Here is a 14,979-nt window from a genome sequence, read left to right as displayed (position 1 = left end):
CTTGACTAGGGGAAATAAATGGCCTATTGGCATTTTGACTGGGATTGGACTAATATTATAAATTAATTTATGAGAAATTACATATCTATAGGTAACGTTGAGACTACCTAAGAACTGATTGTAGTTCCACTTAGTTCTTAGTATTCCACAGACTTAAACATTTTTTCCATATCAGTCTTGCATGTTTCTTAAGTATATTCCTGTGTATTTAATATTTTTTTGTTTATGTCAATTTTTTTCACTATTATAAACAGGATATAAACTCTTATGACCTGTCCAGTTATTATTTATATATAGAAAAGATAGTGATTTTTTTGAATTGTGGTTTTTGTATATCAACTTTGTATTTACCCCTTTCATTAAATTTTCTTACTGTTTTTAATTGTTACAGTGGATTTTCTTGAGTTTTCACCTACAAGGAAATGGTAGTTTTATCTTCTTTCTAAATTTTATTATTCTTACCTGAATGGCCAACTCCTTCAAAACAGTGTTATGAAATAGCGGTGGTAGTTGAAATCTTTGTCATACTAGGTTAGTGGTGGTAGTTGAAATATTTGTCATTCTGATTGTCTTTTAATATTATGATACTGGTTTTTGGGTTGGAGTGGAGAGAAATGTTTTACTAGATTAAAAAAGTATCCATCTAAGCTGGGCGCTGTGGCTCACACCTGTAATTCAGCACTTTGGGAGGCTGAGGCAGGCGGATTACCTGAGATCAGGAGTTCGAGACCAGCCTGGCCAACATGGTGAAACCTGGTCTCTACTAAAAATACAAAAATTAGCTGGGTGTGGTGGTGCACACCTGTAGTCCCAGCTACTCGGGAGACTGAGGCAGAATTGCATGAACCTGGGAGGCAGAGGTGCAGTGAGCCGAGATTATGCCACTGCACTACAGCCTGGGCGACAGAGCAAGACTCTGTCTCAAAAAAAAAACCAGCAATAATAGTGTTTAAAACAGCAACAAAAATTCCATGTTGAATATTGGTGAATCTTTTTGAGTACTTAAACATAATTTACCTTTTGCAAATTTATTCAGGGTTATAAATGTTCATTTTTACTTAATGGAGCCATAAATTAATCTCTCTTTTTTTTTATTGTATAGAAATTTACAGCAACAATGTCAACACCAGATAAGAAAGCTTCACAGAAGATTGGTTTTCGATTACGTAATCTGCTCAAGCTTCCTAAAGCACATAAATGGTGTATATACGAGTGGTTCTATTCAAATATAGATAAGTATGTATCATGGCTTATATTATGAATATTATTTGAATCGGAAATTTAAGTTTTTCAAGTGTTTTAAACTACAACATTTTCTATAGGTCTATTTTGATCTTATTTTTCCCTGAATTCATTTTTCTATTCCACGTTCCAGTTGGATCTATTCTGTTTGTCATAGTTTTCTTCCCCGTTATCCTTGTTGGGGAAGAAAACTATACATTTTTATGAAGAATTGATTAGAGTATAATTTCTGTGTTATAATTTTTAAAGACTATGGAGTAGAGATACCTTAAAACACCATTATTTGCAATGAATGAGATTCATTTTATAATTGAGATGTTAAGTGTTGTTATAATCGTAGAGAAACCATTACTAATGGTAAAAAACACTAAGATTTTTAGGAGGGTAGTCTTTCTTGTTTGGATATGGTACTTAAGCACGTTAGGTATACACGTATGCTTAAGTATAACATAGTATGAGATTTGACTGAAATACAGGTATTCAGCAATGGAATTTACTGAGGAAAAGTTCTTATTTATAATCCTTCCTCATATGCCAGTCATTGCTGCTTGCTCTGCTGGATATTTATGTTTACTTCCCTTCTCTGTTTTCTATACCAGTTGCCTACTCTGGAGCTTGTGAATCTCATGAATGTTCATATGTGAGCCCAAGGCATTGATGTATCATTGCCAACACTGGTTCCTGGTTTCCCAGACTCATGAATAGAATTGTTTTATTTTTGTCCATAGGCTTAAGAGAGTTTTCAGGGTGTCTCAGTGTGGTCTGAGTTCTTCTGGGATTCCCCCAAGCTAATCTAACCCTCTAGAGTCCTCCAGTGTCCCAAGACTGGTTTAATTCCAAAGAGGACTCCTTGGTGATGGTATTCCTTTGGGACAAAGATACTTTGTAGCTACCTTGGTTTATCTTCACCTGCTATAAGGCCAGGGCCGGGATAGCCTCCCAAAGGATATACCTGTATAAGAGATTGAACAAAAATCAATGTCTTTTGGAATCACAACACAAATAATATTTCTTGAGCAACTTTTACACATTAGATGTTTCACAAATGCCAAGGATTTAGTTTTAGCACTTTGAATGTGTGCCAGTTTTTATGTATATGGGGTAGAAATGAAAGTTTAGCATTTTGTGATTTTATGTGTTTTAAGAAAGTAACACATTGTATGTAACCATTAAAATACTATTTCTGTTTTACAGACCGCTTTTTGAAGGTGATAATGACTTCTGTGTATGTCTAAAGGAATCTTTTCCTAATTTGAAAACAAGAAAGTTAACAAGAGTAGAATGGGGAAAAATTAGGCGGCTTATGGGAAAACCACGGAGGTAAAAATAATGTTTTTGTTTTTGTTTAAAATAAAATCAAGCCAGGAGCAGTGCATGTACTTATAATCCCAGTTACTTGGAAGGCTAAGATGGGGTATTTGCTTAATAAGGCCAGGTATTCAGGGCTGTAGTATGCTGTGATTACACCTGTGAATAGTCACTACGCTCCAGCCTGGGCAACACAGTGAGAACCTTCCTCTAAAAAGAATTAAAAAATAAAATCAATAAATAGTAGTTATTAGTATCATTACTATGTTGATTTTTTTTAATCTTTAAAATGACTAGTACCAAAACATAACTTTTCAGAATAATTGATTATATGTTAAATATATCCTGTTAACCAGCTTTAATGTAGGTGCTGTTTATACTTATGCATCTTATAATTAAATGCACAATTTCATTTTTGTTAGGATCACAGGTTTTGAACGTAATTTTTTTGTTTTACATTACCTATGTCCTTCTGTGTTCCAAAAAATACTTGAGTGTCCTAAGAAGTATTTAAGGATGCTGTAAAGTTCTGTGTACATTTTTGTTATCTTTTGTGAAATCCTTTATCATCTCAGGAGCCTTTGCAGAAATGCCTATTTTACTTTATATAAACGTAGAAGACAAATTAATCTATCTAATATGTTAGTTCCTGAGAATTGCTCTTCATGTGAAATGATTTTTTCTTTTCCAGTGTTATCCTGGTAACACGTTGGAAAACCTTATATTACTTTTGAGTGAAAATTGGAAATATGTTAGAAGAAGAATTAGATCATTAGTTCTCACATTATGTCTATCTGCCTGGTAAAAAGTATGTGCAAGACTTTTTCATTTTAAATGGTGGGAAAGTTCAAGGAAGGTCTGTAAATATAAAGTGATTTGGTCAAATAGAAATGGAATTTAGATTTAATGATCTCTTTAGATGGTGATGAAATACAAAGAGAACTTTTAATTAAACTGCCAATTTGTTTGTATTAAAAGATGACCTTGATGATGATGTTTTTAATATTTCTTATAACAAAATTAAAGTTTGGTATGTTATTTAGTGTGTTTCATACTCATAATTTATGGCCTTTGGTAATTACAGTAGGCCATTTGGTGGCTTTTTGCTATCATTTTGTGTGTTTGAGCAAATTGAGTTACACTATTTCTAATTATTGTCCATCAGAGTGGGATATTGGTCACTATTTACTGTTTTGTCATAATTCTATCGTTTGGGTGTCATAATATTTCTCTTGTTAATTTATCTTCTATTCTCTTTACCATAACATTATTTAATCTTATGGTCCTTTAATTCATCAAGGTTAATTAATAGTTGAAGTCTTTTCTCAATAAAATATGTAGTTTTTCTTTCTTTGAGGAAAACCAGGTATAATACAAATTATTGATACAGTAAACCTTAAAATATCTTTATTTGAAAAATCAATTGGTGAAACTTCATCCAGTTGGAAGACAAAAAGGAAGAAACAAAGATAAACTACCAGGAAGGAACTTAAGAGGAAATGTGCAAGATACATATGAACAAATGTTAAGACATACAGGATCTTGGAAAAGAAGACTCAACATCCTAAATTAGTCTATAAGTTAAAATCAGTCCCAATAAAAATATTAACAGGCCTTTTTTGTTGTTGTTGAGACGGAGTCTCGCTCTGTCATCCATGCCACCCAGGCAGTGGCATGATCTCGGCTCACTGCAACCTCTGCCTTCTGGGTTCAAGTGATTCTCCTGCCTCAGCCTCATGAGTAGCTGGGATTATAGGTGCTCACCACCACACCCAGCTAATTTTTGTATTTTTAGTAGAGACAAGGTTTTGCCATGTTGGCCAGGCTGGTTTTGAACTCTTGAACTCAGGTGATCCACCCACCTCAGCCTCCCAAAGTGTTAGGATTACAGGTGTGAGCCACTATGCCTGGCCTCTTGTTTTTTTTTTTTGTTTGTTTTGTTTTTGTTTTTTTTTTGTAAGTTAGATGAGTTAATTCTAAAATTCATATTTAAGAGGGGAGAAATCAAGCAGGAAAATTCTGAAAAAGCAAATTAAGAGAGACTCCATTTTAAAGAGCATTTTAAAATAGATTATAAAGTGATCATAATTAAAGCAGAGTAGTAGTGGTGCATAAATAGAAAAAGAATGAAAAAAGAAAATCCAGATACAGTCACAGATGTCTATGGGAATTTAGTATAATAGTTGCAATGGTTGCCTCTCAAGTACATGGTGAAGAAGAGGATGGATTGTTGGTTTAATGGAAATCGAGACTACTGTTTAGTAGTCTATAGAAAAAAACAAGTTGTTCTCAGGCCTTACAATATTTGAAAAGGATTGAAGATTTAAATTTTTTTTAAATGAAAGAATAAAACCACAAGAAGAAAACATAGGAGAGTTTTACTTAATCTTGAATTGGAAAAGGCTTTTCTCTCTCTCCCTTTTTTTTTTTTTTTTTGATATGGGAATCTTGCTCTGTCGCCCAGGCTGGCGTATAGTTGTGCAATCTTGGCTCACTGCAACCTGTGCCTCTTAAGCTCCTACCTCAGCCTCCTGAGTAGAGTAGCTGGGACTACAGGCACCCGCCACCGTGCCTGGCTAACTTTTGCATTTTTGGTAGAGACGGGGTTTCGCCATGTCGCTCAGGCTGGTCTCAAACATCAGACCTCAGGCAATCCGCCTGCCTCGGCCTCCCGAAGTGCTGGGATTATGGGTATGAGCCACCATGCCTGGCCTGAAAAAGCAGGCTTCAAACCTAGGAGCCATGGAAGAAAACATTAATAAATTTGACTATACAAAAATAAGAACATTTTACATGGCCAAAAACAAAAGCCCATAAGCAGTTGAAAGATAGTGACAGAAATATCCATCACATCTTATTACAGAGAGCTAATTCCCTACTATATAAAGAACTCCTATCAATAAGAAAATGTCAGGTAACCCATAATAAAAATGATTATAAATAGATGATTCAGTCTGGGTGTGGTGGCTCACACCTATAATCCCAGCACTTTGGGAGGCTGAGGCAAGGACGATTGCTTGAGCTTAGGAACTCAAGACCAGGCTGGGCACCATGGTGAGACCCCAACTCCACCAAAAAAAAAAAAAAATTCAAAAATTACCCAGGTATGGTGGCATTCACCTGTAGTCCCAGCTACTTTGGAGGCTGAGGGGGGAGGATTGCTTGAGCTCTGGATGTTGAGGCTGCAGTGAGCCGTGATCACACCACTGCACTCCAACCGGGGCAGCAGAGCAAGACCCTGCCTCAAAAATAAGTAAATAAAATAAAAATAAAATTAGCCAGTTGGGTGACACTTGACTGTGGTCTTAGCTACTCACTAGGCCAAGGTGGGAGGATCACTTGAACCCAGGACTTTGAGACTGCAGTAAGTTATGATTGCCCCATTGCACTCCAGCCTGGGCAATAAAGGGAAACACTGACTGTTTAAAAAAAACAACAACAGCAACAGATAATTCATAGGAAAGGAAAAAGAAATGGCTCTTGTAAATATGAAAAAAATTCCATTTTACTCATAATGGGAAATGCAAAATCAAAGTTTGCTGTGATACAGTTTTTGTTTTGTTTTGCTTTGTTTTTTTGAGACAGAGTCTCACTCTGTTGTCCAGACTGGAGTGCAGTAGCATGATCTTGGCTCACTGCAACCTCTGCCTCCCAGGTTCAAGCGATTCTCCTGCTTCAGCCTGCTGAGTAGCTGGAATTACAGGCACCCGCCACCATGCCTGGCTAATTTTTGTATTTTTAGTAGAGACAACGGTTTCACCCTGTTGGCCAGGTTGGTCTTGAACTCCTGACCTCAGGTGATCCGCACACCTCGGCCTCCCAAAGTGCTGGGATCACAGGCGTGAGCCACTGCACCTAGCCAAGATGCTGCTTGTAACTATCAGATGGACAGAGTTCATAAAGGTTTTAATGTGTTGGGTTAGTAATGGCATGGTTAGTCATACGTATTACTAGTGAGAGATTAATTTTATATAATCTCTGTGGAGGACAATTTGGTAGTATCTATAAAATCTACAAATTTCCATTCACTTGACGTAGCACTTTTATTTTTTTATTTTTTATTTTTTTGAGACGGAGTCTTGCTCTGCTGCCCAGGCTGGAGTGCAGTGGCTGGCTCTCAGCTCACTGCAAGCTCCGCCTCCTGGGTTCACGCCATTCTCCTGTCTCAGCCTCCCGAGTAGCTGGGACTACAGGCGCCCGCCTCGTCGCCCGGCTAGTTTTTGTATTTTTTAGTAGAGACGGGGTTTCACCATATTAGCCAGGATGGTCTCGATCTCCTGACCTCGTGATCCTCCCGTCTCGGCCTCCCAAAGTGCTGGGATTACAGGCTTGAGCCACCGCGCCCGGCAACGTAGCACATTTAAGAATGTATAACACAGGCCGGGCGCGGTGGCTCAAGCCTGTAATCCCAGCACTTTGGGAGGCCGAGACGGGCGGATCACGAGGTCAGGAGATCGAGACCATCCTGGCTAATATGGTGAAACCCCGTCTCTACTAAAAAATACAAAAACTAGCCGGGCGACGAGGCGGGCGCCTGTAGTCCCAGCTACTCGGGAGGCTGAGACAGGAGAATGGCGTGAACCCAGGAGGCGGAGCTTGCAGTGAGCTGAGAGCCGGCCACTGCACTCCAGCCTGGGCAGCAGAGCAAGACTCCGTCTCGGAAAAAAAAAAAAAAAAGAATGTATAACACAGAACTACTTGCACACAGATGAAATTACATGTACAGAGGTATTTATTGCAGTATTGTTTGTAGTAGCAAAAGATTGGCAACAGCCTAAAAGTTCATAAATGGGGGAATGATTATAGTATGGTACTCCATATAATAGAAAACCGTGAAACCATTGAACATAAAACAAAAACAGAAGATCGTTTCTGTGTACTAACATGGAAACATTGCTATGCTGTGTCAAGAAAGCAAAATACACAACAGTGCATATTGTGGCTATTTGAGAAAAATAGAGGAACGTATGCATTTTTTTATTGTATATGTCTAAGGTGTCAGCGAAGCATCTATAAGAAAAGTATAATGGCTGGGCACCAGTGGCTAACACCTGTAATCCCAGGACTTTGGGAGGCCAAGGCAGGTGAATCATGAGGTCAGGAGTTCGAGAGCAGCCTGGCCAATATGGTGAAACCTCATCTCTACTAAAAATACAAAAATTAGCTGGGTGTGGTGGTGTGTACCTGTAGTCCCAGCTACTCAGGAAGCTGAGGCAGGAGAATTGCTTGAGCCCAGGTGGTGGAGGTTGCAGTGAGCCGAGATCACACCACTGCACTCCAACCTGGGCAAAGAGCAAGACTCCATCTCAAAAAAAAAAAAAAAGTCAACTGTAGGGAAATAGTATGGGTCCTGGGTTCTAATGTCAAGAAGAGTTTTTTGGTATATTTTTAAAATTGATATATAATAGTTATACATATTTTGGGAGTACATGTATACAATGTGTAATGATCAAATCAGGGTAATTGGGATATCCATTACCTCAAACATTTTTCTTTGTGTTGGGAACATTATAATTTTTCTCTTCTAACTATGTGGAAATAGTCAATAAAAAACAAAGTAAAAGAAAAATAAAAACAAGAAATAGTTAATTAACTATAATTTTCTTACTATACTGTCATATACTAGAACTTATTCCTTGCTCTGTTGCCAGGCTAGAGTACAGTGGCGTGATTTTGGCTCACTGCAACCTCCATCTCCTGGGTTCAAGCAATTCTCCTGCCTCAGCCCCCCAAGTAGCTGGGATTACAGGCACACACCGCCACGCCCAGCTAATTTTTGTGTTTTTGGTAGACATGGGTTTCACCATATTGGCCAGGATGGTCTCGATCTCCTGACCTCATAATCCGCCCACCTCGGCCCCCCAAAGTGCTGGGATTACAGTTGTGAGCCACCACACCCAGCCACAAGTCTGTTTTTATGATACTACTTAGCTTACTAGTAACCCATTATCCTTTGCTTTATCTTCTCATATTCTTCCCATATATACAGCTTGAATCAATATTCAACAAGTTCAGAAATCATACAAAAAGTCATATTATCAGCTAAGATCTTTCTATGTGTATTCCAGTCCTTATTCATCATTGCTAACAACAATTCACTTTATACATTGCTTGTCTTTATATCCTTTTTTCTCATCGTGTTTATTTAGTTTTTGAGACAACTTAAATGACAATAGAGCTCATAATGTACCTTTGAAAGTGAAAGCCATAACATGGCATGAACATGATGTTTAAATACTTTGCTTCATCCTGGGATTTGAAAATGGAAGCAAGATAGGCTCTAGAAATAAAAGGGAAGGGAATTCAGCATTTATACTTTTAAGGCAGAAAGCATGATTAAAAGTTTACATAGTAGCAGGTCTCATCTGTAGCTCCTGCGTTGGTGTGTTTACTGGGTCACAGAGAAAATGTCATGTTCTTTTGGGTAGAATATTGAAATTGAACTTGGTGCCTGTGAGATCTAGGTTCCAGGCACAGTTTCATCACAGGATAGTGAAAAAATTATTTTGCTTTGTAGGAAGGAGTAACCTGCTTTGTATGTCTTTGAGTCTTGCAAGGTCCTGTTTTTTAAAAAATGAAAGGTCATTTACTGTGAAAAGAAACAGTTCCTTTTTCTTTCCTTCCTTTTTTTTTTTTTTTTTTTTTTGAGACTGGGTGTTGCTTTGTTGCCCAGGCTGGAGTGGTACAATCTTGGCTCACCACAACCTGTCTCCCAGGCTCAAACAATCCTCCCACCTCAGCCTCCCGAGTAGCTGGGACTACAGGCTCATGCCACTACATCCAGCTTTTTTTTTTTTTTTGGCAGAGATGCGGTTTTACCATGTTGCCCAGGCTGGTCTCAAACTCCTGAGCTCAGGCAGTTCATCCACCTCAGCCTCCCAAAGTGCTGAGATCACAAGTATGAGCCACCTTACCCAGCCCTTTTTTTTCCTTTTTTTTTTTTTTTTTTAGAAACAGTCTCCCTCTGTTGTGCAGGCTGGAGTGCAGTGGTGCAATCACAGCTTAGCTCATTGCAGCCTCAACTTCCTGGGCTCAAATGATCCTCCTGCCTCAGCCTCCCAAATAGCTGGCTGCACACCATTATGCCTAGCTAATTTTTTTATTTTTAGTAGAAACAAAGCCTCATTATGTTGCGCAGGCTGGTCTCAAACTCCTGGGCTCAAGCAATTCTTCCACCTCGGACTACAAAGTGCCAGGATTAAGACGTGAGCCACCATGCTTGGCCAAAAAGAAACTTTTTTTTTTTTTTTGAGACAGAGTTTCACCGTGTCACCCAGGCTGGAGGGAAGTGGCTCAATCTTGGTTCACTGCGGCCTCTGCCCTCTGGGTTCAAGCGATTCTTCTGCCTCAGCTTCTTGAGTAGCTGGGATTATAGGCACCTGCCACCACGCCTGTCTAATGTTTGCATTTTTAGTGGAGATGGGGTTTTGCCATGTTGGCAAGGCTGGTCTCAAACTCCTGACCTCAGGTGATCCACCTGCCTTGGCCTCCCAAACTGCTAGGATTACAGGCGTGAGCCACCACGCCCAGCCAGAAACAATCTAAGAACCTTTGAGTACGGTATACTTCATGAGAAGAAAAAAAGGAGTGGTGAGATGGATAGATTTTAAGGGTTTTGTTTGTTTGTTTGTTTTGTTTTGTTTTGTTTTTTGAGGCAGAGTCTCACTCTTGTCACCCAAGCTGGAGTGCAATGCCGCAATCTCAGCTCACTGCAACCTCTGCCTCTGGGTTCAAGCAATTCTTCTGCCTCAGCCCCTTGAGTAGCTGGGATTACAGGCGCCTGCCACCACGCCTGGCTAATTTTTGTACTTTTACTAGAGACGGGGTTTCACCATATTGGCCAGGCTGGTCTCAAACTCCTGACCTCAGTTGATGTGCCCGCCTCGGCCTCCCAAAGTGCTGGGATTACAGGTGTGAGCCACCACGTCCAGCTGATTTTAAGTTTTTAATCCCAGCACTTGAGCCAAGGAGGTGGAGCCCAGAATTGCTTGAGCCAGAGGTGGAGGTTGCAGTGAGCCGAGATTGTGCACTGCACTCCAGCCTGGGCGACAGCCAGACCCTATCTCAAAAAAAAGAAGAAAAAAAAAAAGATTTTAAGTTTTTATATGGGGTAGTTATCAGTTTGTATGTTTTTTATAATTTATTCTAGGTGTTCTTCTGCATTTTTTGAGGAAGAGAGATCAGCATTAAAACAGAAACGGCAGAAAATAAGGCTCTTACAACAAAGGAAAGTTGCAGATGTTTCACAATTCAAAGATCTCCCAGATGAAATTCCTTTGCCTCTGGTTATTGGAACGAAAGTTACAGGTAAGTGAAAACAAGCTAATTACTCTTTTGACTTGTAATTTTTAATCAAGGTAATCTTTTTTGTTTCTTTGGTTCTTATTTTATTTCATTTTTAATTACCAAGAAGTATTTACAATAGACATCATTAACCCTCACCCTATCCCTATCCCTCAACACTCTCTCAGCCTGATTGATGCTCAGGGATGGAGTAGGAGTTCTGTAGTACACATCACTTGATCTTTTTTTTCCTTAGTGACTTTGATTTTTCACTAGGATGTGTTTACACGTACACATGGGACAAAATTCTGAAGGTGTAAGTAACCCAGATAATCTCCATTCGAGAAATGGCTTTTAAATTTAGAAAGCTTAAACTATAGCTCTGTGCAGTTTACTATAGAAGTTACTCTTTCTTCATGCCTGAAATCTATTTTTTAAAGTAATTGGGGAAAAGTGTATTGGTTCAAAGTAACATCTACTACAATATAAACTAAAGCCAACTGCCACAAAGATGAAATTTAATAATCTATTGGAGTAAGTATAGCTATGTATTATTTTAAAGTTTGTTGTTTTTTTTTTTCTTTTTGAGACCGAGTCTCCCTCTGTCACCTAGGCTGGAATGCAGTGGCGTGATCTTGGCTCACTGAGGCCTCGACCTCCCGGGCTCAAGCAATCCTCCTGCCTCGGTCTCCCAAAGTGCTGGAATTACAGGCATGAATCACCACACCTGGCCATAAATTTTTTAAATTTTAAATTATTCTATATTTTCCTTCTACATTATTTGTTTTCCTTTCCTAATAAGCCTTGTCTGGTTAGTTCACAAACACCATTGTTCTCCTGGACTTTGGGTCTAGAAATAGTCCATTTCTAATGATCGAATAAAACTAAATTATTCACTAGTCTGCTCAACATTTTTAGGGGTGTAAATTTTGTCCATTTTGTAGATGTGATTTGGTGTACTCATAATATGGAGAGAAAGTACAAAATCTCAGGTTTAAGTTAATCCTTAATTACTTGGTGAAGGCGAATTACAATATATGTAATACAAGAAATAAGGTGTTAAGTGGATAGAATAGGCTAGTAATTGTACTGAGTAATTGTAATTGGACTTCAACCATTGAAAAATGGTCGGAGTAATTCGAGAATAGTTTTTGGAGGGAAGGGAACCTGGAGTTACATATTTATATCATTTTTCCTGACTATAAAAGTGGTACATGTTTCTATTATATTATAAAAATGATTAAGAGGAAATGTAGAAAATAGAGAAGAGACCAAATTATGCATATGAAATCCTAACACAGTTTATCTAGGAGAGACTAGATTTGGTAATAAATGAGTGTATATTGACAACTCACTGTGTAATCAACAGATTATAGATTATATGATCCCTGTCTTAAAACTAGTCTGGAAGTAGAGGTGGAAATGGGATGAGATGGGTAGACAGCATATTTGAAAAGTGTGTTAGTTCTAAAAACTCCATATAAATAACTACAGCAATAAAGTCTAGTATAAGTACTAATGCTGACATACTGATTTATGCCAGAGAAATGCTGACATGAGTCGAGTGACTCTCAGACTCATTAGGAAATCCTTAAAATTTCATTGTTGCAGAATTTTAAGGACTGGTGATATTATTTGACAAGACTGAAAATCTTAGATAGTGTTTTTATATAAGTACTCTTGTTAGAGTGGTGAATAGGTGAGACAGGCTGTAGCAAAATGTGAGAAAACTACTAGAGCTGTTTTGTGTGTTGTGTTTTTTATTTTTGTTTTTGTTTTTTGAGACAAAGTCTTGCTCTGTTGCCCAGGCTGGAGTGCAATGGTGCAATCTTGGCTCACTACAACCTCCGCCTCCAGGGTTCAAGCAATTCTCCCGCCTCAGCTTCCTGAGTAACTGGGATTACAGGCATCCACCACCACGCCTGGCTCATTTTTGTAGTTTTTTTAGTAGAGATGAGATTTCACCAAGTTGGCCAGGCTGGTTGGTCTCAAACTCCCAACCTCAAGTGATCTTCTGCCCACCTTGGCCTCCCAAAGTGTTGGGATTACAGGCATGAGCCACTGCACCCAGCCTAGAGCTTTTTTTTCTTTTTCTTCCTTTTTTTTCTTTTTTGAGATGGAGTCTTGCTCTGTCGCCGGGCTGGAGTGCAGTGGCTCAATCTCGGCTCATTGCAACCTCCGCCTCCCACGTTCAAGTGACTCTCCTGCCTCAGCCTCCTGAGTAACTGGGACTGCAGGCACGCGCCACCATGCTCAACATATTTTGTATTTTCGCCCGACATATTTTGTATTTTTTGTAGAGACGGGGTTTCACCATGTTGGCCAGGCTGGTCTTGAACTCCTGACCTTGTAATCCGCCCACCTCGGCCTCCCAAAGTGCTGGGATTACAGGTGTGAGCCACTGCCCCTGGCCTAGCCTAGGGCTTTTTTAAAGCAATGTTTTACATTTTCTCTTTGGGCTAGTGCAGGGGTCAGTAAACTTATGGCCTGTCGGCCAAATCTAGGCTGCCACCCATTTATGTATAGTTTGTGAGCCTAGAATACTTTTTATATTTGTAAGTGGTTGAAAAAAATCAAAAGAATAATGATATGTTGTGACTTATGGAAATTGTATCAAGTTCACAGGGCCCCCTTAAGGAGTAAACATGCTCTAAATAAGTTCATAACTGAAACAGACCAGCCCACACAAAAAGCAAGTATGACAGGATCAAAAAGATCTGCCAGTAATTTTTTTTGCCTACAAGAAAAAAATTCAATACCCTGTGCAGCATACAATAAAAAATTTCTATACTTGTGGGGAAAAAAAAGACAATTCCATAGTCAATAAAAATGCCATCAATAGAGATAGACTCTGAGATGACTCAGATGTTGGGATTAGCAGACAATGACTTCAAAGACATGTTCATAAACTTAAATGTAAATATAATGAACACAGGAAATCTGAGTGAATAAATGGACATTTTTCAGATAAAGAAAATGAATTTAGAACTGAAAAGTATAATATTTGAAAAGAAAAACTTCTGAATGAGCTTAAAAGCAAATTGGAAACAGTAAAATAATGGGTTGGTGAACTTGAGAATGTATCAGTAGAAATTATCCAAGTATGAAAACAGGTAGAAAAAAAAATAGACCCTCCGATCCCCCTGAGACAGTATTAAACAAGATAACATATGTGTAATTGTGGTCCCCATAAAGACAGAGAGGCATTGGCACATAAAAAATATTAGACAAAACAAAAGCTGAAATTTTTTCAGAAGTATAGATCTAAGGTACTCTGAACCCCAAGCAGGATACCCACGTATACACAAAACCCATCATTAGACACAACACAGAAAATCTTCAGAGAAACTCTTAAAAGCAGTCACAGAAAAACAGCATATTATGTAAGAGGAGCACTGATATGGATGGCAGCCAACTTCATATCAGAAAAAATGCTAGAAGTAATGCCAAAAAATTTCTTCAGACTGAAAGGAACTTTTTTACATTACGATATCATATATAAACTGGAATCTACAGAAAGGACCATAGAACACCAGAAATGAATAAATAAATGAATAAAATGAAATTATTGTGTTGCCAAGTTCTTAAATTTTATGTATGAACACACGGTATTAATTTAGTAGAAAGTAATGTTAAGGCCAGGCGTAGTGGCTCACGCCTATAATCCCAGCATTTTGGGAGGCCAAGGCAAGTGGATCACTTGTCTCTACTAAAAATACAAAAATTAGCTGGGAATAGTGATGCACGCCTGTAATCCTAGCTACTCGGGAGGCTGAGGCATGAGAATCACTTGAACCCAGGAGGCGGAGGTTGCAGTGAACTGAGATTGCACCACTGCACTCCAGCCTGGGTGACAGAGTGAGACTCCGTCTCAGAAAAAAAAGAAAGTAATGTTGAGAGTGAGCCCATTCCTAGCCCATTGTGGCTGAAAAACTTTAGTATGCATCAGAATCGAATCACCTGAAGGGCTTGATAAAACATATTGCTGGGCTCTACCTCTGAGTTTCTGATTCAGAAGGTCTGGGATAGGGCCTGGGAATTTGCATGTCTGACAAGTTTCAAAGTAATGCTGCTAGTTTGGGAACTGCCTTTTTTTGGAAAAAAAAAAAAAAAAAAAAAAAAACGCAAAGAAGTATAGCTAAAAAA

At 38.7% G+C, this 14,979-nt stretch overlaps 1 protein-coding gene across 3 annotated transcripts in view; it reads left to right on the top strand.

Annotated features, from left to right (window-relative positions):
- Positions 1 to 14,979, top strand: part of LIN9 (lin-9 DREAM MuvB core complex component) — a 96,611-nt gene that overhangs the window by 20,150 nt on the left and 61,482 nt on the right. For 2 of the 3 annotated variants that reach the window (XM_010381999.2, XM_010381991.2), the window contains 3 exons: positions 1,103 to 1,236; positions 2,437 to 2,562; positions 10,700 to 10,857. In XM_010381999.2, coding sequence (XP_010380301.1) covers positions 1,103 to 1,236; positions 2,437 to 2,562; positions 10,700 to 10,857 — 418 coding nt within the window. The remainder of the gene's footprint in view (positions 1 to 1,102; positions 1,237 to 2,436; positions 2,563 to 10,699; positions 10,858 to 14,979) is intronic. The other variant, XM_030936977.1, reaches the window with a different exon arrangement.

This window comes from Rhinopithecus roxellana, chromosome 8 (assembly GCF_007565055.1).
Source record: "Rhinopithecus roxellana isolate Shanxi Qingling chromosome 8, ASM756505v1, whole genome shotgun sequence".
In the NCBI taxonomy this organism is placed as follows: domain Eukaryota; kingdom Metazoa; phylum Chordata; class Mammalia; order Primates; family Cercopithecidae; genus Rhinopithecus; species Rhinopithecus roxellana.
Note: the sequence above shows the minus strand (reverse complement) of the source record. Positions and strands in the feature narration are given on the sequence as shown.